General features: G+C 57.9%; 2 protein-coding genes across 4 annotated transcripts in view; both read right to left on the minus strand.

The window, feature by feature from the left end:
• LOC130680727 (RIMS-binding protein 3C-like) overlaps window positions 1–27,103 on the minus strand; it is a 245,384-nt gene that overhangs the window by 201,406 nt on the left and 16,875 nt on the right. The gene's annotated exons all lie outside the window — the stretch shown is intronic.
• HIC2 (HIC ZBTB transcriptional repressor 2) lies at window positions 32–27,010 on the minus strand. Of its 3 annotated transcripts, XM_057491963.1 has the most exons (4): window positions 26,834–27,010; window positions 14,505–14,859; window positions 8,126–8,224; window positions 32–6,405 (listed from the first exon to the last, which is right to left on the minus strand). In XM_057491963.1, exons 3-4 carry the CDS (start codon window positions 8,149–8,151, stop codon window positions 4,581–4,583), a joined length of 1,851 nt encoding a protein of 616 aa, XP_057347946.1. In that variant the 5' UTR covers window positions 8,152–8,224; window positions 14,505–14,859; window positions 26,834–27,010; the 3' UTR covers window positions 32–4,580. The 3 variants fall into 3 exon arrangements, with proteins under 3 accessions (XP_057347946.1, XP_057347945.1, XP_057347947.1); XM_057491962.1 differs by lacking the exon at window positions 14,505–14,859; XM_057491964.1 differs by lacking the exons at window positions 8,126–8,224; window positions 14,505–14,859.

Below are 27,103 nucleotides of genomic sequence, written 5' to 3' on the forward strand. Positions count from 1 at the left end.
AACAGTCACAGAACACTGAGGACCCATGCAAGATAGTTTTCAACAAAGCTTTTAATGAAAAGATCATAAAATAACAGTTTCTCATCACTGTACATTAAGACTGCACGCTTCTGAATGGAGATCAGTTGTTGGTGAATTGCTTTTCTGACACTTGAGGGCTGCACATCTGCAGCTCTGACCTGAATTTATCCTCTCTCAAGGGAGGGGAAGTCAGTGTGATGGCGGACAGCGGTGGCGGCCGGTACAGGAGTGCGATCACGGTGTCCCTCCCCCTTTCTGGGAAGGGCGTAAACAGGACACGACCCCTCTTCCAGTTCCCACAAACAGAACAGCTATGACCCCCATCCCTGCCCCTCCCCCTTGAGGTATTTGCGAATGGGCCAGTGCCCAACCTGGGTCCCCCAAGGGGGGAAGGGGAAAGTAACGGGTGGGGTACAGAGAGGTTCCCCTCAGCACCTGGCCCCACAGGGCCCCAAGTGGAGGGGGGGAGCCCTGGGGATCCTCCCTGACCTGACTGAGGTCTGTTATGCAGCATTTTTGAGGTCAATAAATTACAGCAATAAATAGTGAGGTAGGGGGAGGGGTTCCCGGTAGAAAATTAAAGTGAGTTGACTGAAGCCAGGGGGTCCTATGAAGGGGGTCCTGGGCAGCCACAGTTCCCACCGTGCACACCCACCCTGATCTGGAATGTCAGACTGAGGCCTGGCTAGGCCCCTCTCCAGCCCCACTCCAGCCACTGGAGTCACAGGTTCCGGAACGTCTGCCCCAACAGGCCTCTGTGGAGCCAGGGCCTTGGTCCCTTGGAGAGGGGTGCGTGGCAGGGCTGAGACCCCTGATCTATTTTCCTATGGCCTGGCGCCTCTGCTTTGGCCCCAAGCAGAGGGTACAAGGCAGACGCAGATGCCTCTTCCCTGAGCCCTGCCCTCGTGGCTGCCCAGGGCTCGCCCCAACTCAGGACGCCTGGGGAGGACTGCTGGGATGTGTGTGCCCAGTAGCCCAGCCCAGATCGCACTCCTGCACTCGGCCGAGTCCAGTGAATACTGATGGGGCAGGGTGAGCAGCCCGGCAGCCCAGGGAGACACACGGAGACACGTGGCTGCATGAAGCTCGGAAAGTCAGTCTGGGTCCGGATTGTTCATTTCACAGGCTGAGGTGTATGGCTATGCTGCGAGTCTCTGAGATTATTTGCTTAAAGGTTTGTCTTTTCTTTGTCACCTTTTTTGCAATCCTAGAGGAGCCCTTGCGGCGGCTCGGTCTGGCGGGAGCGCGTGGTGGCAAAGGGGCCTGCCACTCACTCGCCCCAAGTCTGAGAAATAAATACATTCATCACTGCACAAACATATTGATACAAAAACAACACTGTTCAGAGTGTTTGCACCATCTGTGTTGGTAAGGACCAGCCCAGTGAGCCCCTCCCACTGCTGGGGGTCGGGGTGGGGAGCCCCTGGGGTCAGGGACCCACTGGAGTCAACAGAGCTGTGCAAAGGTCCCGACTTTTTGGCTTGAGAGGGACCCTCACATCAACCCCCCCAACGAGGGTCCCGAGCAGAGCAGCAGGGGAGCAGGGGAAGTGGCCCCTGAAATTCCACCCCGGGGCCCAAGCCCAGACTCAGGTCCTGTGGCCAGAGCTGACAGCCAGCCCCTGCTGTGCCAGTTGGCCAGGACCACCACAGTCCGGCCAGGCCCGGGAGCTGGTCAGCACGGCCCAAGCTCTTTGGTGCCAGCTGGGCTCAGAGGGCCCGGGGCTGGGGAGGAGGGCTCAGGGGAGTCCAGGGGGCTCCGCGCCCACCTCTCTGCCCGGGAGCCCTTCCAGGGCTGACTCTGAAGGGCCTCCAGGGGAAGGCGGGGACTCACTGGAACTGGCCTTACAGCTGCTGAGGTCTGAAACTGTAAAAGTTTATGTAAACAATGAGATAAATATATTAGTATCTTTTTTCTGAGCCCATTGAGGTTCCATACTCATTCAAAATGTGCTTTGGTTTAAAAAATAGGTTTTATGAATTTGGATATGAGCTTTTTTTTCTTTTTTGTTTTTCTCCTCTCTTTCCTACATGACATCTGCTATTTTCTCTGTTTCCTGTTTCTCCGAAACATTCAGGAATAAGTGACTAAAGCAGAGAACTGTGAGCCGCCCTTGGCCTCCAACGGCCTAATTTCCTTGTGAGGTTCCTAACACATCTCCACGCATACTCACAAGCACACACACACTTCACATGAAATCAAAGGAAAAAGAAAACAAAACAAAACCAAGTGTTGTGTTAATCCCACCCCGTCCCACAAACCCTTAAAATCTTAAATAGGAAACTAGTGTTTTGCTTTCTTGGTAAATACAGAAAAGGCTCGATACAATACTCGGGTGGGTACAATACTATGTCGCACGGACATCGTTGAGTGAGGGGCCTTTGCGCCCAGTCCCTGAAGCTCTGCAAATGAATCACCTACTTTCACGGATCACCTCACTGATGTGGCTGCCCACGGCCTGAGAGGCCACGCACTTCCGTGCGGTACAGACTTTGTGTCGTGTGGCTTAAGTGCTGATGGAGTGGGGTCAGGAGAGCAGAGGGGCCCGGAAAGGGCCTGACCCTCACTGGGTGGAGGAAGGAGCCCAGGGGTCTCCCCCTGCCAGATTCTCAGACTGGCCGGCTGGAACACGAGACCCGGGGTCCAGACCCCCGTTTCCCACCCGAAGGGAAGGGCCAGCAGGGCGGCCTTGGGTAGGAACTCCCTGACTTGCAAAGCATGCCCTTCACCACCAGGGTCCCTGAACTCAGGCTGGTTTCAGCGGGAGGGCCTCTGAAGGGGTGGGGTGGGTGGAGCTAGGGGATGACTCCAGAATTTTTTGGTCTGAACTTAACAGTAGAAATAAAAGGAAGAAAGAAGAGCACAAAGCAAAAGCCGCTTGCCCAGCCCTGTGGCTCCAGGGGGCCAAGGACAGCAGGGCTTCCAGCCCAGGGAGGTATGAGGCTGGTGGAGAAAGCCCAAGGTGAGAGGGCAAGGGTGGGACTCCACACAGGGCAGGGCCCCCACCCCGCCCTTCAGGGGGACACAGTGCTTTGGTCAGCTCCCCCTCAGGCCTCTGCACTGGCTGAGCAGGGGCTGCTGCTCTCCCAAACTTCAGCACGCGCAGGCCCAGGGGACAGGATGGGGGGGGGCTCACTTCCGCCTCATCCTGGCCCTGGCAGGAAGCTGCAAGGACCTTGATCCTGTAGTGTGCCTCCTGCCTCCCAGGTGCCCAGGCCTGGCCCAGGCCGGGAGCCCCCATGGGGCTGGAGCACCCGCTCACCTGGACCCAGATCAAAGACACGCTGGAGCTGCCTGACGCTCAGCAGTATACCGAGAACACCTGCAGGGTGGACACAGCAGCTGCACGCTCATGGAGAAGACACACAGGCGAGTCCCAAGGCTGCAGTGGCAGGAGCCCCCCTCTGAAAGCATCTCGGGCCACAGCTGGGTCTCAGGGAAGCTGAGGACCTCCCAGGCCAGCCCAGGCCCCCCTCACTCGAATTCACGTCTTCCTTTGTGCACTAACAGGACAAAAACAAGTGTCACAGCCTCAACTGCCAGTCACCAACATACTGTTCTCGGGAACTGAAGAGGTAGCAAAAGGCCCGCATCTCTCCACCTTGATGGGGAAGGGAGGGGGAAGCACAGGAGCTGTCCAGGCGCACCGCGCACACCACACACACAACGCGACAGGAGCCAGGGGTACCGACAGCCTGGCGTCGAATAAAGCGCCCCCCACCCCCACGAACCCCAGACCTTCCAGTTCAAACATTCACATAAATGTTTCACTGGGTTTTCTCTCAATAAAAAAGAAGTACCTCTAAACAATATTCCTCGGAAACTATAGAAAAAGCACTCTCTCTCCTGAGGCAGCCGAGGCAGGGCTCGGGGCCCAGGGAAGCCTTTGGCCAAGAAGGGCTTCTGGGGCCTGGAGGGCGGGGAGGGGCAGTGGCCCCCTACATTCAGTCTGCAGACCCAGGCTTAGCCCCAAGGGGGCCAGAGGAAAATAAACTCTTGTTGGTTTTGGTTTAAAAAACAAAATTTGAAAAGAAAAAAGAACACATCAGTAGGAATAACAGCAACGTGGGCCCAGAGGGCTCTTCAGCTGTGGAGAGGTAGGCAGAGGGGCCCCTGGCTGTCCCAGTGCCAGAGAACAGCAGCCCCTGGCTCAGGGAAGGAGGGCTCGGTCCTGCTGCTCCAGCTCGGCTCCCGAAGCCAGGGTGGCCTACACACACAGGCATCGGCCCTGGCACAGAGGGAGCTGCCTTCTCCTGCTCGGACCCGGCCTGCAGGAAAGGGGCCGGGCCCAGACAAGACACCCAGGACCCACTCCCACAGGCCCTGTGCAGCCCTCTCAGGAGCTGGGGCACACCAGCGGCAGCCCCCTCCTCTCTTCCCTTGGTACAGACTGTGGATTAAAGCTCTGGGTGTGGGGGGCTGGCCAGAGTGTCACCAGGAGCCACCCCTGCTGGACCTGGAGGTCCTGGCCCGCCCGGCCTCGCTTCTGCCTTCCATGTTGGCTCCTGAGGCCGAGTCTACGCAGGGCCCCTTGGGCCAGGGAGAAGGGTCTTTGGCTTCTAGGAGGGGGAGGTGTGCATGCGCAGGTGGCTGATGAGGTTGCGCTGCTGTGTGAACTTGCCCCCGCAGAGCTGGCACTCATAGGGCTTCTCGCCCGAGTGCACACGCATGTGCTCTGTGAGGCGGTACTGGCGGGTGAAGCGCATACCACACTCGTCACAGGCAAAGGGCTTCAGGCCCAGGTGGCTGCGCATGTGGCGTGTCATGGTGCCACGCTGCGTGAACATTTTCCCACAGATGTTGCAGGGGAAGGGCCGCGTCAGCCAGTGCGTCTTCTCATGCTGCCGCAGCGTGGCCGGGTCCTTGTAGCTCTTCTCGCAGACCGAGCACTTGAAGGGCCGGGGCTCAGCTGCATAGGCTGTGCTGGGCGCCGACAGGTCCTCAGCCTCCTCCTCGGCGCCCCCGCTGCCTGTCTCGTAGGCGCCCTCCTCCTTGATGAAGAGCTCCTCCTCTGTGTGCGTCTCTACGTGGGCATTGAGCTGCTCGGAGCTGGGGAAGCCCTTGGCGCAGGGGATGCACACGTACAGGTTGTCCCCGTAGGAGACCGTCTCGTAGCCCTCCTGCCGGTACATGTAGTGGGCGCCAGTGTGGCCGCTGCCCCCCTCACTCCCACTCTGCCCGCTGTCCTCACTCCCGTCCTTGCCGTTCTCCTCCTCCTCCTTGCAGGGGTACGGGGGCTCCCCATAGGGCCCACTGGGGCCACCCCCTGCAACACTGCTGGCTAGAATGCCATTGGGAACCCTGTCCCCAAGCCCCTCACCCTCCTCCCCAGGGCAGGAGCTCTTGGGCCCCACTTCTCTCTGCTCAAAGGGGGAACCCGCCACGGGCTCCTTCTTGCTCCAGTCCTTCTTGCGGGCCGAGTGCCGGAGGCTCTTCCGAGGTTGCCCACCAGGCCCCTCCAGCAGGCTCAGGTGGTTGTCCTCAGCCCCCTCCAGATCCATGGGCTCAGCGGGGGTGCCCCCAAGCTCGGTGTAAGAGGCACTGCTGGCAACAGGAGGGGCGGAGGCTGAGAGGGGTGAGCCGAGCTGACTGTCACTCAGCCGGGCTGGGTCGTCAGGGCTGAGGGGGGCTCCAGGGGTGGCAGGGGGCAGCGGGGGGCTCTTCTTGGACAGGTCCAGGCCTAGCTCTTGCTCGCAGCCTCCGCTGCTCCCACTGGTGCTGCACCCACCCAGGCTGGCCTCCCTGCCGGTGGGGCAGATGGCCCGGCCCAGGCCACGCGCACTCTCTTGGGTAGAGCTGCCGAGGAAGAGCTCGTCATCGGAGCCTTTGGCCTGGGGGAGCTCCTGGGAAGTGTGGGCCCCCTGGCGCCCGTCTACAAGCCCTGAATACCGAGCCTGGATGACGGAGGCCGTGGACAGCCGCTGGCTGCGGGGGGGCCGCCCCATGCCAGTAGCACCCACCCTCCCAGAGCCAAAGGGCTTGCCAGCTCGTTTAAGTTTGCGGCGGCAGAGGGCTGCCAACTCGGGCAGCTGGAGGTAGCTGGCAGCAGTGAGGAGAGTGCTGAAGTTGGGCTCAGCTGGTTGGCCGCTGGGCAGCAGCTTGCCTGTGTAGATGAAGTCCAGGACCTGCTGGAACACTGCGGAGCTGACCATGTCCGTGTCCAGGCTGATGAGGTTGTCGTGCAGAACCAGGGACTTGAAGTAGATGCTGCTGGCGGCCAGGACATTCTTATGGGCCCGGAAGATGGAGTTCTCCACCATGATGACGACGTCACACAGGAAGCCCTTCGTCCTCTGCTGGTTCAGCTGCAGCAGGAGCTGCTTCGAGTGGCTGGGCAGCTCCATGTCGGGCCCCATGTCCCCACGCCCTGCCCACGCGCAGCACCTGCAGGCAAGAACAGGCACACACACACATTAGCGGATTGGGACCCTCACACGAGGGCCCCGGGACAAGAAAGGACCGAAGTGGCACTCAGGGGGCCTCCGCGGGCATAGTCCAGGGAGGGAGCTCACACAACTCAAAGAGGCTTCAGGCAGCGCTCGCCCACGTGCTGGGTTGAGGACACGGAAGCAGAGGACAACGAATGTCACTTGGCACTAAGGAGAGGAGTGGGGATTGAATCTGGCTCCTTTTCCATGCTAAAGGAAGTCACCCACATGCCCACAGGAGACCCAACAACAACCAGCGGGAGACTGTGAGGTTCTGGAAGAGGCAGAGACTTCCCACGTGGCCATGCAGCTTCACAACATCCAGGACAAGCTAGAAATCCAGGTTTCCAGGTGAATCTCCCAATGCTATACAAGGGTTATTTTTCTTTTAATGCCACATGGACCAAATCAAACATGTGGCCTCTGGCCTGTGACCTCTGCTCACAGGTAGCCTATCAATCAGCACTCGAGGCTTTCCAAGACTTTGGATTTGCCAAAGTCACATTCCTGCCTCCCAGATGCTGCAGCCCAGTCCATATCCCTTGCAGGTGCCTGCCCCACCTCACAAGGACCTTGCTCCCGGATGGGCACTAAGCACTTCCCTGGCCTGGGTCTCTAGGTCCTGAGTGGAAAAGGTGGCCTGGCCAAGCCCCGGCACCACCTGGACCCTAAGAAAAGGCAGCCAGCTGGCTTTGCTGGACTGTCATAGACACTAATGAAGTCATTAAATAATAAATACACCAAGGCCTCTTGCCCCGACAGGAACCCTGCAGCAGGCTGTGTGCACATGGGTCTCCTGGAGTAAGGGACCCTGAGCACACGCTCACCCCACTGAGCAGCAGCGCCCAGAGCACATGACCATGGCCCCCAAATCTCCAGCACCTCGGAACGTGCACCTCCCACAGGCAACTCTACCACTCAGCTGCCAAGGGTGCCTTCGCGCACTTCAGCTCCGGCCCAGCCCCTGAAAGTGGCCGCTGAGCGTCGCCCCACCTGGGACACCGCTGCTCCTATAGCACGCCCAGCTCCGCCTCCCTCGGGGTAGACCCTGCAGAGATTGCTCTCGTCCTGTCTTCTCATGACACAAACGCCCCCACCTGCTGCACACCTGCCCTTGTTTACTAGGACACAGAGAAATCCTGACAATCACGTGCACCCAAAGGAGTTCAGAGCTCATTGTGAACACACGTAGGTGGACACGGTTTCAAACTACTCAGAGCCTGATGGCAGGAGGAAGAAAGCGCCTGCTGGCCAGCCTGGCATCGCTAGGCTGCTCAGCCAGGGCTCAGAGGTTGTGGTCCAAGTCGCACGGGAACCAACCCTGTGCCCCCACCCATCCCCCACTGCCAGCCAGGCAGGAACAAAGAGGCAAAGGCATGGCTTCCATACTGGCTAGGATACCCAGCCCTGGGAGAAAGACAGCATCAGCTCTACCAGCACCCAGAATGCCTGGTGCGCCAAGCCTGGCAAGGGGACAGGCTGAGGGCAGGAGGTCCTGTCCAACAGCCTGTGAGGCCACAGCAGCCCCGCCTCCCCTTCATGCCGTGCGCGTGCACACAAAGGCCAGAGGCCGGAGAGCTGCAGGGCTGTGCGGGCTGCCAGGAAGCCCAGGAAGGAGCAGGTCGGAGCCCTCCCTCCCACCTCAGGCCCTGCCAGCTACCCCCTCCTCGGCCTACCGGAGTGCCAGGGGCCCAGAAACCATGTGAGCAGCAGCCAGCGGGGGTCGACCTCCTTGAGCGCGTGGCCTCCCTGGGGGTGCATCAATGCCTGGTCACCTGGGGAGGAAAAGAGGGACATGGTCATCCAGACAGGCATCAGCATGAGGGAAGGGCCAAGGAAGGTGCCTGGTGGCCCTGGTATCCTTGCTCCCAGGAAGGTCTGGGTTCCCTCTGGCTGGGACGCCATGGGCAGCTGGGCAACCAACAGTGCCCAGCAGTCAGGCCCAGTTGGTAGGGAAGGTCTTAGGTCTGGGGAGCTTGGCAGGGCTGCACCCTCCTTGGAGATTTAGGGTACTCCAAGGACCACCTGGGGAAGATGGTGGCAAGCACACAATTCCTGGCTGCGGGTGTGGTGGCAGGAGGCCTGGGCAAGGCCCTTCCCAGGCTGGCCACATTTACATAACAAAAGGTCAAAATTGGAGGCACTGGTGCAGCGGGCTATTTATAAGAACCAGTCTCAACCGCTTCTGGCTCTCCTGCCTCCTTCCCTTCCTGATCTGCTCTCGCCCCCTCCCTGCCCAGAGGGCCCAGCCCCCTCCTGCCCAGCCCAGCCTGACCACATGGCTCCCCTCGCAGGAGTGTTTGCAGGCTCTGCCTTTCAATACCAGCCCGCCAAAGCCACTGGCAGCTGCCACCAGATGTGGAAGGCTTCCCTGCCCCTCCCAGAGCTACGGGTCCCGCGGGAGGGGGTCCTGAGGTTCTGGCTCCTTGCACCCCGTTCTGGCAGGCCTGGGCTCCTTGGAATGGAGCCAGGGTGGGGGAGGCAGCCCGCCTTGAGCCCATCCCTGCCTGCCCTTCCCCCACCTCCAGGGCCAGGGAGGCTCAGCAGGTCCCTCAGGAATGTGACCAGACCCGGGGTGCGGGGTGGCTGGGAGGCCTCAGCTCCAGCCTGCCAGCTGTCTCTGTGGCCCCAAGCACAGCTCCCCTCTCATGGGATGGCTGCAGTGGTGGGGAGAGGGGGCACAATTGCTCTAGGATCCCACCAACAGCCCAGAGGGCAGCAGAACCAGCTCTGTGGGTCCCGTGGCCAGAGAGCACCCACGTTGAATGAGGGCGACCTGGGCCCCTTGCCTGTGCGCAGAGTCCATGCTTCTCTGCTGGGGGAGGCCAGAGATGGCCAATGCGGCAGAACCAAGCCCAGTCTTAGGAAGAGGGAGAGACCACCACAACGCTTTTGAGAGCAGCCTGGAGGGACAGGCAGCAAGCCACAGTGATGCGCTGGCGCAGACCAGGCGTCCACCGCCCAGCCCTGTGCCACCCTGCCTGCTCCTCATCAGGGCAACGAGACGTTGCCCAGGCCAGACCCCACCTCTAGGGACGGCTCGCCCTCATCAGAGATCAGGCCATTGGCTCCTGGACCCCGTGCAGTGAGCGAACCGCAGAACAGGACTCAGGGGCCCTCCGTGGGTGCCTGCCGGCCCAGCCTGCCAGGCGCTTCCTCAGCCAGGGGAGGCTGAGGGATGACCAAGTTCTCCAGGGCTGCATCGGATGTGGCTCTCCTTGAACCTGACCCTGAAGGCGGTGCTCAGCAGGACAGGGCAGAGCAGACTTCACTGTACTTGTCACTTGCGGGCAAGAGGGCCACAGCACAGCAGCCTGCTGGAGCCCTCATCCAGCCCAATGCCACCCTGCCCCCCATCCACTCGAGGGCCACCAGCCTGTGACAATGCAGCCTCACCACAGGTGAGGGGGTGCCCCCTGCTGCAGGGCCAGAACCCCTTCAAAGAATTCTTCTCTTCCCAGTAAAATGAGGACAGCCAGAGACCTCTGTCCTACCGCTCAACGCCAGGTATGGGGGCAGCAAGTGCCTATCCTGGAAAGGCCACAGCCTAGGGGGTGCCAGGCAACTAGAAACTTGGCTGTGGGGGCTGACCCAGCAAGCTGGCAGCATAATGCCCCACTGGGGTATGGGGGCTGGTACTCAGCCCTGGCAGAAGCCCACCACAGGCTGAAATGAGGATGCTGTCTGGCACTGGCACCCGTTCCTGGCACCCAGCAGCCCCCTGCCAGCAAGCCTATCAGCCTCAAGGATCCCACAGCCAGCTCAGGCCTGCTGCCTGCCCAGAGCACCGGCTCCAGGAAGCCCAGGACGAGGAACTATAAGCTAGTCAGATACACCTCGAAGGCCGAGACCTGGCCCTTCACAGGCGGGTGGATGGGTGGGTGTCCCTGGCTGGGCAGACGTTGGCAGAGAAGGGCAGGAACGCAGTCCCTGGGGGGCCAGTTCTGCCCCTGTGTGAACACACCATGTGGGGCAGCGAAGAGAGAGACCTGGCTGCAAGACCTGACTCAGCTTCCCAGATCCTTGTTTACAATATGGTCAACACCCACCCAACGAGGCTGATACACCTCCAGCTGGGACAGGTCCTGGCTGAGTCCTTTCCTTCCCCTCCAGGTCCCTGCCACGGAAAAGCCAGAGGCACCCCACCCACCCACACTCTTCAGATAGGTCCAGGGCCAGGGGCTCCAGGTGCTCAAGGCCCACGCCCCAGGGAAGGCCAGGCCCCTGCAGTGGAGCCGGGTAGCTGGCCCGGGCCCCCCACACTGCTTCCTACTCCCTCCCGGTCCACCCTCCTCGACTAAGAAATACCCTGGGGGCACACACACACAATCAGTAAACAGTATCTCTGGGGAATGGAATTACAGGAAAACTACAGTTTCTGTATGTTCATTTCTATAATATTCAAAAAATTTTAAAGTATTACTTTTAAAATCCTAAACAGAAAAACCGAAGAGCAGAACTCAAGCACGAGCATAGAGAGCCCTCAAAATTATTATCCTGAGTGAAGGGAACCTTACCCCCAAAAGAATATAGATCTCATGATCCCACTGATAGAAGATCCAGAGCAGGCGGAGTATCTGTGGTAGAAACAAAAGCAGAACCGCCTGCGGAGGGTGAGGTGAGCCTTCTTAGGGAAGCTGCAGGAGGAACTCTGGGATGAAAGCAGCCCTCCGGCCCAGGTGGAGTTTGGGTCAGGTAGACAGACGCACCCACTGGTCAAAACTGAAGGGGTCACCTGAGATTTGGGCACCTGTCATATGGTCGTATGTAAGTTTTACTTCATATGACGAGAAAAAAGTCCCTCCAAACAAAGAAGAGGGGCTTTCACAGAACATGACTGTCCCAGCAGCTTCCCACTGGCTAACATTCCCGGCCAGGGCCCTACAGCTTGCCCAGCAGGCTCCAGGGTCCACAGGGGCCATGTATGCTGCATTCTCCAAGTGCTAAGGCGGAGACTCTCTCATCTTCACACCCACCAGACCGCTCGCCTTCCACCTCTCAGCTCCTCCACAAGGCAGGAGGGCCCCGGGCCAAAGCATAGAGGGGACATGTCTGTGGCCATGGGCAAAGCCCCGCTCCCCATGCTGGATGGTGCCAGTTTAGCCTCACAAGCTTGCGGGCACATGTGAAGCAGCTTGAGAGTGCAGAGTGGCCACGCTGAGAGCAGATCTCTGTGCCTCCCAGCTCCTCCCCAGCTGGGCAGCCCCTATGCCCCTCCAGCAGGCAGTCAAAGCCCCAGGCCAAGGACACCTGCAGGTCCCCTGTCCCCTTCCACACCAGCCAGAAGGCCATGGCCTACTGACCTGCAGAACAGCACCCCAACAGCACTCCCCCATGACCCCGGGGGGCGAGACCCTACCTGCTCCAGGCAGTCCGCATGGCCTCAGGGGCTCAGAGCTCCTGGGGAGGCTAGGACAGGGCCGTCTCCAGGCCTCTCTTCCTAGCACACAAAAAGCAGGAGAGTGTGTGCTGGCCTGGCACCCTCTAGAGGCCATGAGAAGATGTTTTAAGATGAAAGGGATCCTTGCTTAAGCAGAAAGCCCAGGAGAATGACTCTAGCTGCCCATCTGATGTGAGCTGCCCCAACTCAGCAGTGACACCCGCCATGCCCAGAGCCTGGGCTCAAGGAACTCCACGCACACAGAACTGCTCCAGTCACTCGGCCTCCAAGCGGTTGCCCTTTGGAGGCCTGGCTAGCAGCCCTGCCTACCCAGGCCCTGGTGGCAGGTAATCCATCCCGCCTGGATACATAGGAGCACCCACACCCACCTCCAGGCCCACCTATGGGGGCCAAACTCAGGATGTGGTTTCACAGCTTGTACTCCTGACCCTCATGAGCGGTATCCCCATGAAGAATGCTGTCAACTCAAGAGCCTTTCAGCTGATGTGGGGGGTTGCCCATCGCCCAGCCAGAGCTCCACTGCCAGGCAGGAGGCACCAGCTATGCCAGGCAGAGAGGCAGTGCGGGGCAGGGCCCAGCCATGGTGCAGCCTCCACACCCAAAGGGTGAAAGCACATCTAAGTCAGAGAGGGCCCCAGACACACTGGCTGCTGCCCCGACGCCTGAGTCCGCTGTGCGCATCGCCCGGTCCCAGCTGGCCCTGCTGGCCACCTGGTGCTCCTAACAAGTGCAAGCACCGCCTCTTCCCTGAAGGACTGGCCACTCCCTAGTTATAGGAGAGCTGCTCAAGGGCAGAGTGGAGACAACGCAGAAGGTACAAGCAGCCCAGGTTCCAGGAGAGCCCAAGACCCAGCCCCAACCCACCAACGGGACCCCCACCCCAGCCAGACACCAGAACGCCTGTACGTACGGCCTGGAGCCCCCCACTTCGGTGGGGATTCTCTATGAAGCCCTTCCCATTCCAAAAAGGCTTCTAAGAGCCCCTCTCCCTTCACTACTTGCAAGGCCAGGACTCGCCCTACACCATTCTGCGTCCCCTGGCAGATGGCAGCCCGCCTGTGAAGAGGACTCTGAGGTGTTATATCCATCTGCACTCAGATAAGACAAGGTTCCGGGGGCTAAGCAACTTGCCCAAGGTCCTGAGAGCGAGCAGATGGCAGAGTGAGGACTCCCAGCAGTGCTGTCCCCACACAGAGTTGGGAGGAGGGCCTCGGCCTGCCCTCCACCCTCATCTCTTCCACCACAGCCTGCGAGCCTATTACAGCAAGGCCTCCCCAGGGCTGTACTCTCCTGGACTAAGTGTGCAGGGTCAGCCCAGCTCCTCCACCACCCCACGGGCACTGAGCAGCTTCCAGCTAGGAGTGACAAGGTGGGGCCCCATCACACTGCCTGCTTTGGGGGCCCAGGATGTGCCTGCTGCACCTTTGGGAACACCCCTGGCCTCATGACCTCTGCCCTGTCCCTCCAGGCAAGAGCTGGTGGCGGGTAGGGCTTGGTGCTCCAGGCAAGCCCAGCCATGTAATACAGCCCAGACCTGGACGCTGGCCAGCAACTCCTGGCTCTTCTCCCGGACCGTCCTCCTGGAAAGCAGCAGGCTCGTGAATGCCAGGAGCCCAGCCCCACCGCCGACTCAGCTTCTATGAAATAAACACTGGGGTCCACTCAGTGCCTTGGAGCCATGGTGACTGGAGTTCTGGAGTTGGCTTCCTTCTCTGCCCCTTGGGCCAGCCCTATTGCCCACCCACCGGCTCACCTGGTGAACAGTGATGGAGGCAGAGTCCACCCCAGCCCCACTTCCCCGAATCTGTCCTGAAATCCCTGTGGGCCCTACTGAAGACCCTGTGCTGCCCACTTGGGCCAAGTCCACCTGGGCCCTGAGCATCTTCCCTTCCATGCACTCCCATCTGAGAGGTATGGAAGCTCCTGGATAACTCAGCACCAAGCAGAAAAGGCAGAACAGTGCTGCTGGGTGGGGTGGCCTAGCAGGAAGCCCCACACCACACCAGGCCCTGTGGCCTGCAAACCTTACTTCTCCAGAGCAGCTGTGGGCCCTGTCCCCCACCGGGCCTATAACCCTCCCATTACTCCTATTTTGAAGCCCGTATGACCTTGAGGACCTGCAACTGGATGTGCAACCTGGCTCCAGGAAAGGCCAAGGGCAGGGTCCCACCAGAAGGGCCAGGCCTGGCAGTCTGGCCAAGAGTGCTGAGCTAGGCCAAAACCATGAGTGCTACTGGGCAGAAGCAGGTGAACGCTGCTCCAGGAAGGGCAGTAACGATTTAAGATTATGGTTCATTATTTTGAAAACTAGACTTACCTCCAGATTCTGCCCCCTGCACTGTACTACCCCCTCCATGGTTCTCACGGGAAATGCAGAAGCTCAGGTCTCACTCCAGACCTTGGAAGCAGAACCTGTATTTTGACCCTGAGGGACTCACACATGCATGAGAATCTGGGAAGCACTGAGGGGTTTGCCAGCCGCCTGCTGCCCAGAAAGCTTGACACTACACTCTACAAATAGTAAACGCTCAGCCGTCCAGAGGAAGGAGACAGCCCCCAAAAGGAAGACACATTTCCCAAGTAAACGAGCCCAGAGGACGATTAATAAAAATTATGGACCCAGGATGTGAGAAGGTAAGGCCAAACCTTGTTACCACATATTCCAGAGCCAGGACAGCAGCTACAGGTGGAGGTCCTGGGGGTGGACGGCAGGCAGAGGCCTCAGGAAGGGAGGAAAGCCTGGCAGGGATGGCGCCGCAGGAACAGGTAGGAATCCCACCGGTGAGGAGCTGCCAGGCCCCAGGGAAGCCTAGGCCCCGGGTGGAAGACACTATCATGATCGTCTCACGAGCCTGGGAACTCTTCGAAGACCACCGAGCCAGAGAGACGTGAGTCCCCGCTGAGTCACAGAGCAGCAGACCCCCAGCCCACAAGTCCAGGAGAGTCGCTCCAGCTTCCCAATTCCAAAACCAATCCAGGTAGCTAAGTTTCTTATGCCAACTGAGGACTCTGAAAGAACCACACAAACAAACCCCTATCATCTTCTGTCATCATTACTGCATACAAGAAAACATTTCATGACTGAAAAGCAGGAAGAACCACCTCTCCATGCAGACAAGTCTTCCCAAGAAAGGGCGGTTGCCAATCATTCAGCCACATCGTTGCTCTGGGCTGGTGGGAACTCTGAGGCAGGCTGGCACCAAGGAACCTCTGCCCTGCCCTGCGAGCACATGGCTCTCCTGGCCGGGATGAGGCTGAGATGGCAGCTAAAGGGGAATTAGAACAAAACCAAAACCTGATGCCTGGCAGTAATGATAGGGTTTTAATTCGCTGAACAAAGACTAAAAGACTATCTCCTAGAAAGAGAAAGGTAGTATTTTAAAATAAGACCAAGACTGAAAGCATGCAAACTCTGTGGCCCCAAAAGCACCCTCCAAGCTGCACAGACAGAAACCGACCCACGTGCTCCCCTAGCCCCCAGGCAGGCAGGGCGCCTACCAAAGGGGTGGTGAAGGCACAGGGACTGCAGGATTGAAGCACATGAATTCACCTTCTGTAGGCCAGAAATGGTTAACTGTTGACAATGTCATACGGTCTGACTTACACACACACAGATGAGTCTCTCAAGCATACAGCTAGCCAAAGCAGCCAGACCCAAGAGAGACTATCATGTGATTCTGTTCATATGAGTTCAAGTTGGGAAGTAGGCGGTGTGAATCCAGGGGTGAGGGGAGGGGCTTGGTGGGAGAGGGGGTGACTCAAGGACACACACGAGAGACTCCTGGAATTCCTTCTCATTCTGGATGCTGGTTACACAAGTGTGTCCATCTGTGAAGAGTCCTTGGGGCTGTCACTAACAACTGTGCACAAGCAGGATGTATCTGAATTCAATACAGTGCACAGAAATCTTCAGGAGGGGAGGCAGGGCCTGGTCTCGGTCCTGATTAGCAACCAGATCCAAGCCAGGCAGCAACCTCCCCAAAGCCCCAACTTACAACAATCACAGGACAAGAAGCAGAACACTGACTGGACAGGAGGGAAACGGCCATGTTCAGAGCGGAGTGTGTGTCTTAGAAGAGGGAACTCTACAGACCAAGCAGGAACCACAGGAAACCTAGGCAGGCCCTTTTTAGGGGTTAGTGTCAAGTTGATGCCCCATCCCTCCACTCCCTACCACCAAAAAAGAGGACTTCCAAATCCTGACAGGCAAGCCCAGGAGAGAAGAGGAAATTCAGAGTCACAGGCAGGCTATAAATGCACCTCCCAGCAAGGGCCTGAGCAGGCCCTGCACAGCCAGCTGGGCACATCAAAGGGAGGAAGCCAAGGAGAAAATGGACGAGGCCCTCAGAAACTGGGGGTCAAAGGGAACTGCTAAACAGGAGGAGGAAAGGCCCTGTTGCTCCTGTGTGGATGGTCAACCCCCCAAGTGTCCAGAGTGTCAAACAAATGGCTCAAGGAGCTGAAGCCAAAGAGCAAAGATCAGGTCGCTTTAATCTAAAAAGGTAAAGAAAAAAAATCACACAAGAACACCCTGGGCATCCACCAGTTTTTAAAAAGCCATTTTTAAGGATAAAATTAGGGAACTGTTATGGAAACTATTACCCTCTGTGACCCTGTGCTTGAAAAGTCTCCAGGTATGGTGCTTTATCCAAAAGGTCTCCCCAGTCCAGCAGGTGACTTGAAGGGCCTAATGGAAGAGTGGCCATGAGCTCAGAAAGGGAGTTAGACAGAGGCATCTACTTCGGCTTCAGAAGCAAATGCTCACTCTCCTTTTAAAACGGAGTCTCGGTGGTGCTGAAGGGTTGTTCAGCATTAAGGACCTGGGGTTAGAGACAGAGGACAAAATTAAAAGGCACCTCTCAGCAAGGAGCAGCAGAGCAGGGGTGGGCATGTGTGTGTGGAAACCATGCTTCTTAAGGGGCAACAAATACAAAACCCCTGAAAATGACCCACACACTCCACTGGCAGTCTGACCTCATGATGGCATGTGGGACAGTGACACCTTGCAACACTCCAAGTGCAAGACAGGAAAGCAGAAACTTCAGTTAATCTCGAAATAGTGATTAGCACCCAGCTCCACATACACAAAGAGCAAACTCAGCCAGACCCAGGCAACCGCTGTTCGAGGATCCAGCCAAGAGTGGGGAAGCAACAAAGCTAGGGAATGGTTAACCGACAATTCGGAAAAAGACTGGCAACTTCTGCAGGGAGGTGGGGTGAGCCAGGGAGCAGTGCAAGTGGGCCTCCAGGGGACCACTGGCTGCCTGTTATGTGGGGGTCAGGGGAAGCAAGGGTGTGTGTTGCCCACTAGTACGTATATGTGTGCACATGTAATTTACACTCTCTGATTAACTTTTGAAAGGATCCTGGAACACTGTCTCCAAGTCTACTGAGGAAGCCAGCATGCTCCTCAAAACAACTGTCCCAACACAAAGGGGAAAGGGACCCGTGACCTTCTAGATCCAGGTGGGAGCCAGGGGCCCAGGCTGTGTGACACTCACTGAGCGTCCCCTCCCATCACCGAACCCACAGATACCACCAGCTGGGCAAATACGGCAACAGTATGTGAACAAGGGCTTCTGAGGACTCACTCCCATAGAAGATGCCCGGAAAATAGCACCCTCTCCTAAGAAACAGAAAGCAACAGAAGCCAGGGCTGCTGCACCTGGGAGGGGACGTGCCTTGCCCACCAAGAGGGAAATCCCAGGAACCCTCCCAAGGACCAGAGGGGAAGAAAGGCGGAGATAGAGCCACCCTAAGTGGAAATACCAAAGTCTAGCACACATCTCCCCTCAGCAGCCCCTGGCCCTGTCCAAAATGGAGTCCAATCAGCCCAGAGTTATCTCCCTCAAACACCAATCTCATCAAGTCACTCCCCTGCTTAAAGCTTTCAATGGATTCCCAACGCCTGGCTAAAGTCCACACTCTGGCCTGGTGGGCAGAGTGTCTCCGAGGGGCTGGGCCGCCTCACAGAGCTCGGCCCTTCCATGGTCACCCCTCCTCTCTGCAAAGCCAGCCCTGCACGCCTCCTCCCACCCATCATCAGCACCAGCTGCCCTCTGCCTCCCTCCATGCACCCGCTTCTGGCCGGCCACCAGACTCCTGGGGTGAGGGACCCTGGCTCCCACTAGCCCCGCAGCCGCACTGCAGCAGCATGCCCAGGCCCTCAAAAGCGTTCAGGTGAGCAAGCTCCACTCAGGAGGCAGTGCTGGAGGAGCTAGGATGGAGAATACCGGAGGGCACACTAGGTAGTGGTGAAGAGGCCCAGCGCACTCTCCTGTGAGCAGCTCCAGAACGATTGCTACATTCTTAAAAATCAGTGAGGACCCCTGGGGTACTGCAATGTTACTGGGGTAGGTGTCACGTGTCACTGCTCTATTTACCCTATTAGAAAAAAACAGTAACTTTAAAAAATATTTAAATGACTTATCAACAACAAACTTACTCTCCATTAACATAACTAACATTTTTCATGGGGGGCAGGTGGAAACTATTCCAAAAGAAAAATTAGTGAGAAGGGTGGCAATGCTTTACTTTTTTGCCAGTAGCTGGATTCTCTGATCTGTCTCTACATTCACTCTGTTAGGATATGTGGTTTTGATTGACATCTATGAAGACTTTTAATAACCTTTCTGTATAATTGTGGCTAATCTTCATTGACATTACACAAATCTTAACAAATGGTAGTTTCTTAGAAGTGGCAATGGAGAATCTGAAATCGTATCCATGACTATTTTATATTCAGTTGTGCAAAAACCCATTGGTCTGTGTTGTACTCATATCCACCCAGAATGTTATGACATCAAACACTGGTCATCTGGAAAATATTGGTCCACTGAGTTAATCAGATCTTCCAAACATTGTCACATTTCATTATACCACACCAAAAATATCCATGTGCATATGTATCACTGCTGATCTCATCAGAGAAGTTGGACTCCCAGTGATAGATAAAAAAGTTCTCCAAAATTCTCATGTTCCCTTGAGGGCTCTATCACAGCAACAAATACTGTCAGCTGGTTTTCCTTAAAGTGGCAAGGTTCATTTTTTGTTCTCTTGAGAAGATGTCTGAACAAATTTTCCAAGTCTGAATAACCACACCGTGTCTGTCAGTTGTTCAAATAAAAATAATGTTCCATGAGCAAAAGCAACTAGTAGAGCACACAGCCCAAACAACCGTGAAGGGCTCTTCCTAGAGACAACAGCCACACTTCAGTGCATAGCGGGAGAGCCTCCATGCAGCCCTCATTTCGTCACAGAACTCTTAAAAAGACATGTGCACCAGGGTCTAGGATTTACTACTCAATCATCATGTCCTGCTTCCCCAGCACACACATGAATAAAAGTGGCAGACTCGACCTGGAGCACTGATGGGGAGAGGACCCGACTGGGCTGTGTGTACCACCCTCTACAGCTTTGCACCCCTGCTGCAGATGTCAACATAGGCACAAAGGTCAATACCTTCTAAGTATTATGAACAGGGTCTTGGGGACCACCAGGGGTCCCCAATCTGAGTAAGACTGTTACGCATTATTTCAAGTATTTCTAAAAACCCATTTACAGGCAAGGAAAATGAGGCACAGAGGTTAAGGTCCAGCATGTGGAGGAAACAGGCTTGACACCAGAATTTTCCCACAAAACCACAGTTGTTCACCAAATGCCCAAATCCTGGACCAGGGGCCTCCTGTCAAACCTGTGATTAACAAGTTTCAAACAAATGAAAAAAGACGCTATCTCAAATGGCACCCACACACACTCTAAGAAGCAGGGCTGGTAGAAGCAATTAAGGACCTCCAAAGGCCTGTGATCTCACAGAGCAGGCACTGCCTCGGAGGTCCTCACAGGCTGTGCACTCAGGCCCTCCGGAGGCAGAAGCAGGCAGAGGCAGGCAGTGGGTCAGAGTGGTGGTGAGGAGTGGGGGAGGGGTGCTACCGGAAGCAGGATGTGCACGCTGCCTCTGGGGGCACCAAGTCAAAGTCCCCTCCTGCCCAAAGCAGCTAAGCCAGCCCTTCTGCCCTTATCAGCGTCAACACACGCATGGAATGTGGGACTTTGGAAACAGTCCTCTCCCCTCAGCCTGCACCCCTCTGGGGCTCAGGTTCACCTACAACAGCCAAAAGACCTCTGAAGATCCGTGCTCAACCCACCCAGGCCTCGAGCCTTCTGTCAGGAGAGAAAGGCACCTGCTGACAGAAGCCCAGGGCACCTCGTTGCCAGGACTGCCTGCAGGCCCACCTAACAAGCCTTACATTGTGAAGAGAGGCCACCCTGCCTGAGTCCCCCACCCCACCAGCAGCAGTTCCCAAGCACCTCATTTGTTCCCCGAGAGAGAGTACCAAGAGAAGGACAGGAGACCAGCTCCTAGTCCCTGGGAGTAGCCACACCTCCCCTACATGGCTCTCCTGGACGTGTTCAGCAAAGGCCCAGGTTTCCATAAGGAAAAGGCATCCAATATGCCAGAAGGGAAGGAGCTGTGACAGGAAGAACAAGGTCGACCAAGGAAGTCCTCTCCACCCACCAGGTCCTGGGGGAAGGGGACACCTGCTCAAAAGGCTTGTGGTGGTCCCTCCCTGGCTTGTAAGGCACTACCCCCCAGCTGCAGACTTGGTCCAGGGCAGCCATCCCGCCACTTCAGAATGAAAACCGTGACTGTCCTCAGGCCCGAGCAGTGGACACATTCAAGTCTTCACATACATGTGCGGTTGTGTTTCTCTTACTCTTAGAACTTTTCTACCTACATCCTAGTTGTGTCACTTGAGACTAATTACTTAACCTCTCTGAGCCACTTGCTCAGGGGGGATTGATAAAAATGATCGGGACTGCACAGGTGTGTTCTGAAGATTCAGTGACTCCCACAAGGCCCAGCACGGGTGAGAGCCCCAAAGGGTGTGCTCGGCCCTCTTCTGCCACTGCTTTCCTGGCACCGTCAGGAGCTCTGTGGGGGCCATCCTCCCCCACCATTTTCAAGCAGAGTTGCCCTAGCACCTGCCAGACAGGAACCAGCAGCCACCTTCTACCCCAGGGAGGGGCACTGAGGTTCTGGGGAGGGGTGTGGCAAAGACACAAAGGCCAGAATTCACCCCCAGGACCAAAAGCTTTCAAGACAACCCCTGGTCCATCCATCCAGATGTGTGCAAGCAGAAAGGAGCAGAGGGGGGACCTGCGCACCCTGTCACAGCCCCTTCCTCGTCCACTACCCAGACAGGATGACTCTCAATCCCACCTCCTCCCTTGCTCCAGCCCAGGCTGTTCGTCTCTTACGGATGGCACTTCCTGCCAGGACACCAACCAGGACCACAGCAGGCCACGCCACACCCAGGGGCCTCATGGCTCACCTCATGCGGTAAGCTGCCCGGAGCAGGCAGCGGCTGTCTTGTGGCCTGTCTGCCCACAGACAGGAATGCAACTCCAGGATGGCCCACTGTTCTGTCCTGGCAAAGGGGGCCTAACCCAAAGCTCTGCCTCCACCACCACTTTACAACCCCCCATGCCACCCTGCCTCCTGACCTCTTGTGAGTGGCCCCCTCACTCACCTTACCCAGATAGCTCAAGAAACCAACCTCAGGGACCAAGCTCTCTCTACCAGGGACCTTGAGGTCAAGGAGAAAAAGAGGTGCACAGTTCCCAGGGGTCCCCAGCTGTGGCCACAGTGGGTTGTCAAGCAGCCACAAGAAGACCAAATGTTACTATGCCAGGCCCTGCCAGGGCACACAGAGGCCAACTAGGGCCCAAGAATACAATGAAGAAACCAAGACAGACAGACTCTGAAGGCCAGGCAGGGCCAAGACTCCTGAGATCAAGGGCAAAGGCAGCTCCCTGAGGACCTCCTAGGAAATGCCCCCCGAGTGCACACCAGCCTGGGGGCCCTCCCACTGCCACCCAGCTAAGAGGAACCTTGAAAAGGGAGGGCCCCTGTGTCCAGTGCTTCTACAAGTCCCTGGTAACCAACAGAGAATCAGCCTGACTTGTTCTGTAAATCTGATCCCACTGGGCCCTCAGACAAAAGCAGTGCGTGGCCACCCCAAGTTACACTTGTCTACTGGGGACTCACCGGAGTAAAGGAATTCATGGCCACCCCCAGTTATACGTGATGGGTCTATCTGGACTCACCACCTGCTTGATTCTACTACAAACAATGATGTGTCACCTGCTAAAGCAGTGGTTCTCCAACTTGGCTGCACACTGATCGATTTCAAAAGCTTTAGGAAGAAGCGTGGATACTCACACCCACCCCAGAGATGCGCTGGGCTGGCCTTGGCCAGCTCCCAGGTGACAGTGATGTGCGGTGTGAGAACCAGGGCAGACAGACCTCTGCCAGGCAGCACACACTCAGCTCCTGCTCTTCGCCAGGAAAAGTTCCACTGTGTCCTCAGCCACTCCAGCCCCAAGCCCCACCCTCCCACCATCGACCCTACGCTCCCTTCTCATACACTTTGTGAACAAGCATTCACCAAGAGCCCTCCATCTGCCAAAGCAGCACAGGTGAGGGAACTGCAAGGCCATGGGTCTGTCGTCCCCCTGGAAAGGGCCCATACCCAGACTGGTGAAGAGGCCAGGGGAGCTCAGACCCCAGGTGCCGTGTTGGGAAGAGCACCTTCACCACAACTGGGGAGCGGTGGGCAGGAGGTGCTGTTCGCTCCCCACACTCACCCAAGAGAACCCACCCACCCAGAGGTGCTGCTGGGAAGGAAGCCTGAGGCCATGGCAGCAGCCTGGGACAAGTCTGCACAACCCCCACACCTGTGCGGAAGCCTGCAGCACTTCCACAGCCAGGAGAGGCTGACTCCCCCACCCCCAGAAGAGCCCCCAGCCCAGCCCAAACCCTGCCTTTCCTTAGCATCCCTCAGAACTTCCACAGAATGGATGGAGAGAGCTGGTGGCCTCAGGAGCCTGGGCACCTGCCCATCCATATACTACCCTTCCCGCTCCCCAACACCATGTGCCCGCAGAGGTGGGTTAGCAGCAGAGGAACCAGGAGCCCACCGTGCACTGCTGATCTCAGAAGCAGCAGCAAAGCCACCCCCTTCCCCTTATCCTCCACCACAAGAGAATCACCATGAAAAATTCGGCAACTGAGCAGTGTAAAGGAGGGGCTCTGAACCTCTTCCTGACTGGTGCAGGCAGTTTCTTAGGGTCACTCTCCCCACTGAGTCTGGCTGCACCCTCCCAGGCGGCACCCCCTCAGCAGAGGTGCTCGGGCCATTCCCTCCTGGACCGCGCACGGTGAGGCCTGCAGTTAGCTCCTGGCTTTCTCTCCCTTATCAAGCTCACTGGGGGCCACACACAACCCCAACCCCACCCGCTTTTCTTGCTTTGCCACTCCCTGCTCAAACTGGGCTCCAGGCAAGCCTGCAGTCCCTTGCAGGGCCCTCCCCCAGCCCAGGTCCCTAACCCTTAGGGCTAAGGCCCCTCCCAGCAGGAAGCACAGCCTGGCGGTGCCAGGCCAAGTTAAACTGGCCCAGCTTGTTGGGAAGCCCCTAACCAGAAGCTAGGATCCTGTGCTCAGCACTGGGAGCTCAAACCTTTTCAGACTCCATACCACTTGGGTCCTCGAAGGCCCTGGAGTCAAAAGCATTTACCCTCCAGCCCCAGCCAGACCAGTTGCATACTTGCAGCCCCAGCAAGTTATGTAAGAGAACACTACATTGCCCGCTGACCCAGAAGGATTCCACGAAAAGGCAGGAGTGCCTCTACTCCTGCATTAAAGCCCACCGTTTGGTGGCAAAGCTGTGAGCACCAGAGGGCAGAGACCATCAGGATTCAGTCCAGCCACATGGGCTGGCCACTCCATTTGTTCTCAGAAAGTTTTGCTGAATGAATTAAAGCGAGTGGAAGAGCCTCCCAGGTGCCTCCCTGCGCTGGCTTTTCTTTGCAGCACCTGCGGGCTCCCACCGTTGGCACTGCTTTCCTGACTGCCTCCCTGGCCAAGCCCCACTGCCACTGCCTTTCTAAAACTGAATACACACCCCATCAAAACCCCTCTCCTTCAGCCAAACCGGACTCAGCATGGCATCCCTGGCTCTCCTCCAGCCCAGAGCAGGCCCCTCCCTCGCCTGGCAGCCGCCATCCCTGTGGTACCCTCTGCACTCCAGCCCTTACCACCTTTATCACCCCATCTTACTAGTGGTTTGTTTGCTTGTCTCTTTTCCCCAGGCTGAGTTCTGGAGGGCAACAATAGTGAATGTAAACTCAAGTTCTGTTCCCATTTTAGGAACGAGGACACTAAGGCTGAGTCAGTCACTGTCCAAGGTCACACAGAGAGTAAAGGGAAGAGCCAGAGTTTCACTCCAGACTTTCTAAGTCCAGTTCTTACATTGCCCTCCAGGAGTCCTTCCTCAGCCGGGCTCCAAGAGCCAGGAGGGGCAGAACCTGAGGTGTGAAAAGCTGCCTTTCACGCAGCATGTTCACGCAGCATGAGCAGGAAAAGCCCCCACCCTCTTAGTGGTCAGGTCCCGGGGGCAGTGGCCCACAGCCCCACTGGGCAAGGCAAGCAAGTTACGGGGTGGGGCTGACTGCTCGAGGCCAACAGGCCAACCAAAAGGGCAGAGCCACAGGTCCCCTGGGTAAACTGAACTTTATTCCTTCCTCACTCCTCCTCCGACTCTCCAGAACTGTCCAGCCGGCTCTTCTCCAGGGGCTAGCTGCTGATTAAAAGGCACTGCCCCCACCCCCACACACACCCAGATCTGACCCTGGCAGACAATAAGGACTCCGAGAAGGCAGCAGGCCTGTCAGCTCAATAATGCAAAACCCTGTTGCTCTGAGTCCACGACAGCTGACTTCAAGTGGATCAGAGGCTGTGCTTATTAACAAAATGAGAAATCTGATCTACGGGAAGAAAACACTACGTGAGGATTAATCCAGGACTGCAGCTTGTGGAGAAGGCTGGGCTGCTGGCCAAGACCAAGGACCAAGGATGGGAGTGTCGCCTACCTGTCCCCAGAGCAGGTACAGGACGCATCACCTCTGCCCCACCTGCACCTCCTCTTCTTCTTCCAGCAATTGCAGCGATCATTTCAGTTTTGCTTTAATTAAAGGCCTGGCTCCCTCGGGCTGCTTCTTCCTCTACACAGAGCCAGCAACCAGAGGGAGATTTTTCTTTTCAGGAATTGCTTGTAAAAGCTGAGTGACTAATCTACAAGTCCCAACAACTGAAAGGAAAACACTGCAGGGAGAAATTCTGGGCACACACCAACACTCTGAGTCAAATGGCCAGAGAAGCTAATCAAGAGGCACTCAGCAACACCCCAAAGCGGACCTGCAGGAAGCCAGGGGCCAAAGAAAAGCAGGCCAGCCAGCGAGCTCTGACCCCCTGAAGGTCAGGCAGCCAGGCAGTTGGGGAGCCCCCTCCCAAGCCTTCTGAGTCTCCTGCTTGCCCATGGCACCTACAGATTTTCATAATAAACCCAATTCCACAGGACCAAAGGTTCACTCTAAGGCTGGGCAACCTATTCCCAAGCAAAAGGACTCAGTTCAACCCCCAAGAATCAGCCCCCCATTCAAAGAGCCCGCTAAACCAGCAATCTCACCACACAGCTTTGTCTCTAGAGGCCAGTGTGAGACCGGCCCATCTGCTTTCTTTCAGACCACTCCAGCAGCCCTGCTCGGCTCAGCGTGCACTCTCCCGGAGGCAGGACTACAGACTGACCACATGGCCGGTGCTCCTGAACATGTCTGCTGGAAGGCCCAAGAGCCCGAGGTCGGCTGATGGGAATGGAGGGGAAGAAGTAAAGCCAGGAGGCAAGAAGCAACGAATGTCAGCTCCGTAAAATAAAGGTCCTGACTTTGGGTGACCCAACTCCATCCCTCCATCCAGGGTTCCCGGAGAACAGCCCCAAGTTCAGTCCAGAAGCTCTGCAAGCCCCTCCACTCCCTGCCGGGGCTCGCCTTCCCCCAGGGCACAGGCGCAGCCATCCCCACATCAGCCCGCAATCCACCGCCACAGGATTCCTCCGGGGAAGGCTCTGCCCCTCCCCCCGCCACATCTGTCAGAGGGGTGGCCTCCCTGGGCTACACCCCTCATGCTGGGGGGTGGCGGGGAGCCTGGAACCTAGCTTTCCAGATGTACTTGGCAACTCCTACTAGAAAAGGCACTGGAGGTGGAGAGGAGAGAAGACATGGATAAAAAACTTCAAAACCGTTCCGACCCATCCGGACGGCCCCGGGTTCCCTTCCCCAGGCAGTCCCACGCTGTTCTGGGTGGGGCCGCCGGGAGCATTATCTGGCCGCGTTCTCTCCCCTCCACAAAGTCACTGCCCCCCAGAGAGAGGCATCCCCGCCTCTCACACACACCCCGTCCACGAGTTAGGCCTGCGTGACTATGAACCATCTCGGGAGATAAACACAGAGTGACAAGCTGGGGCCCTTCGGCCCCCCCCCCTCTGCCAGCCGACCCCCTCCCCCAAGCCCATCTCTCTTCCTGCCAAGCGGCTGCCTACAGGAGAGGTCTGGGGGCAGGGCAGCGAGACCACCAAGCCGCAGGGCCCGGCCCTCTGGGAGCGGCGCTTCCAGGCCCGACCCTGCCCCAGCCCAGGCTGGTCTCCCTGCGGGGAGGGGGCAAGGGAAGGAGACTGCAGACGGTGCAGGGCCGCAGTTCTGGAAACAGCAAAATTCCCCTGTGAGGGGCAGCCAGGAGTAGGGCCGTTCGCATAATGGGCGCCCGCCCGCCTGTCAGGCAGAGCAGCTCGCCCGACGCTGTTCGGATTAGATTGCTAATGAAAAGGCACAAAGAGCCGACCCCCGCTCCGCAGACCCGCGCCCCGGCCTGGCGCGGCCTCGGGGGCTTTGTGCCCGGAGTCCCCCTCAGCCCGCGCCCGGCCGGGCACCTGGGCCACAAAGCCCGGGCGAACCGGGTCCGGCCGGGGGTCCCGCGTGCGCCCCCACCCGGGCCCGGCGGGCGCGCGCCCGTCCACGCCCCTTTCCCCGGGAGGCGCGCCCGCCCACGGCCACCGCCCGCGCCCCGTTGCCCCCGACCGCCCCTCACCTCATGTGCGTCGGCGGCGGCGCTCCGCCGGCCGGCCGGCCCTACCCGCGGCCCCTCGTCCTCGGCGCCCGGCCCGCGCCGCCCGCGCCCGTCCGCCGCCGGCCCGGCTCGGCTCCCCGCCCAGCGCGCCCAGAGCGCTGCTCACAGCGCCTCTCACAGCTGCCCGCCCGGCGCCATCTTGGAAGCTTGTGACGTCGGCACCGCCCGCTCACCCCTGACCCACATCTGAATGGGCGAGCGGCGGGGCGGGGCGGGGCCTGTGGGGCGGGG

Source organism: Manis pentadactyla, chromosome 14, assembly GCF_030020395.1.
Source record: "Manis pentadactyla isolate mManPen7 chromosome 14, mManPen7.hap1, whole genome shotgun sequence".
Classification (NCBI taxonomy): Eukaryota; Metazoa; Chordata; class Mammalia; order Pholidota; family Manidae; genus Manis; species Manis pentadactyla.

Coding starts and splice junctions, on each gene's coding strand:
- HIC2 (XM_057491962.1), bottom strand. CDS start 8,151: ATGGTTTCTGGGCCCCTGGCACTCCG. Junction 6,406..8,125: donor TCTGGGCCCCTGGCACTCCG/GTAGGCCGAGGA, acceptor TCTTGCCTGCAG/GTGCTGCGCGTGGGCAGGGC.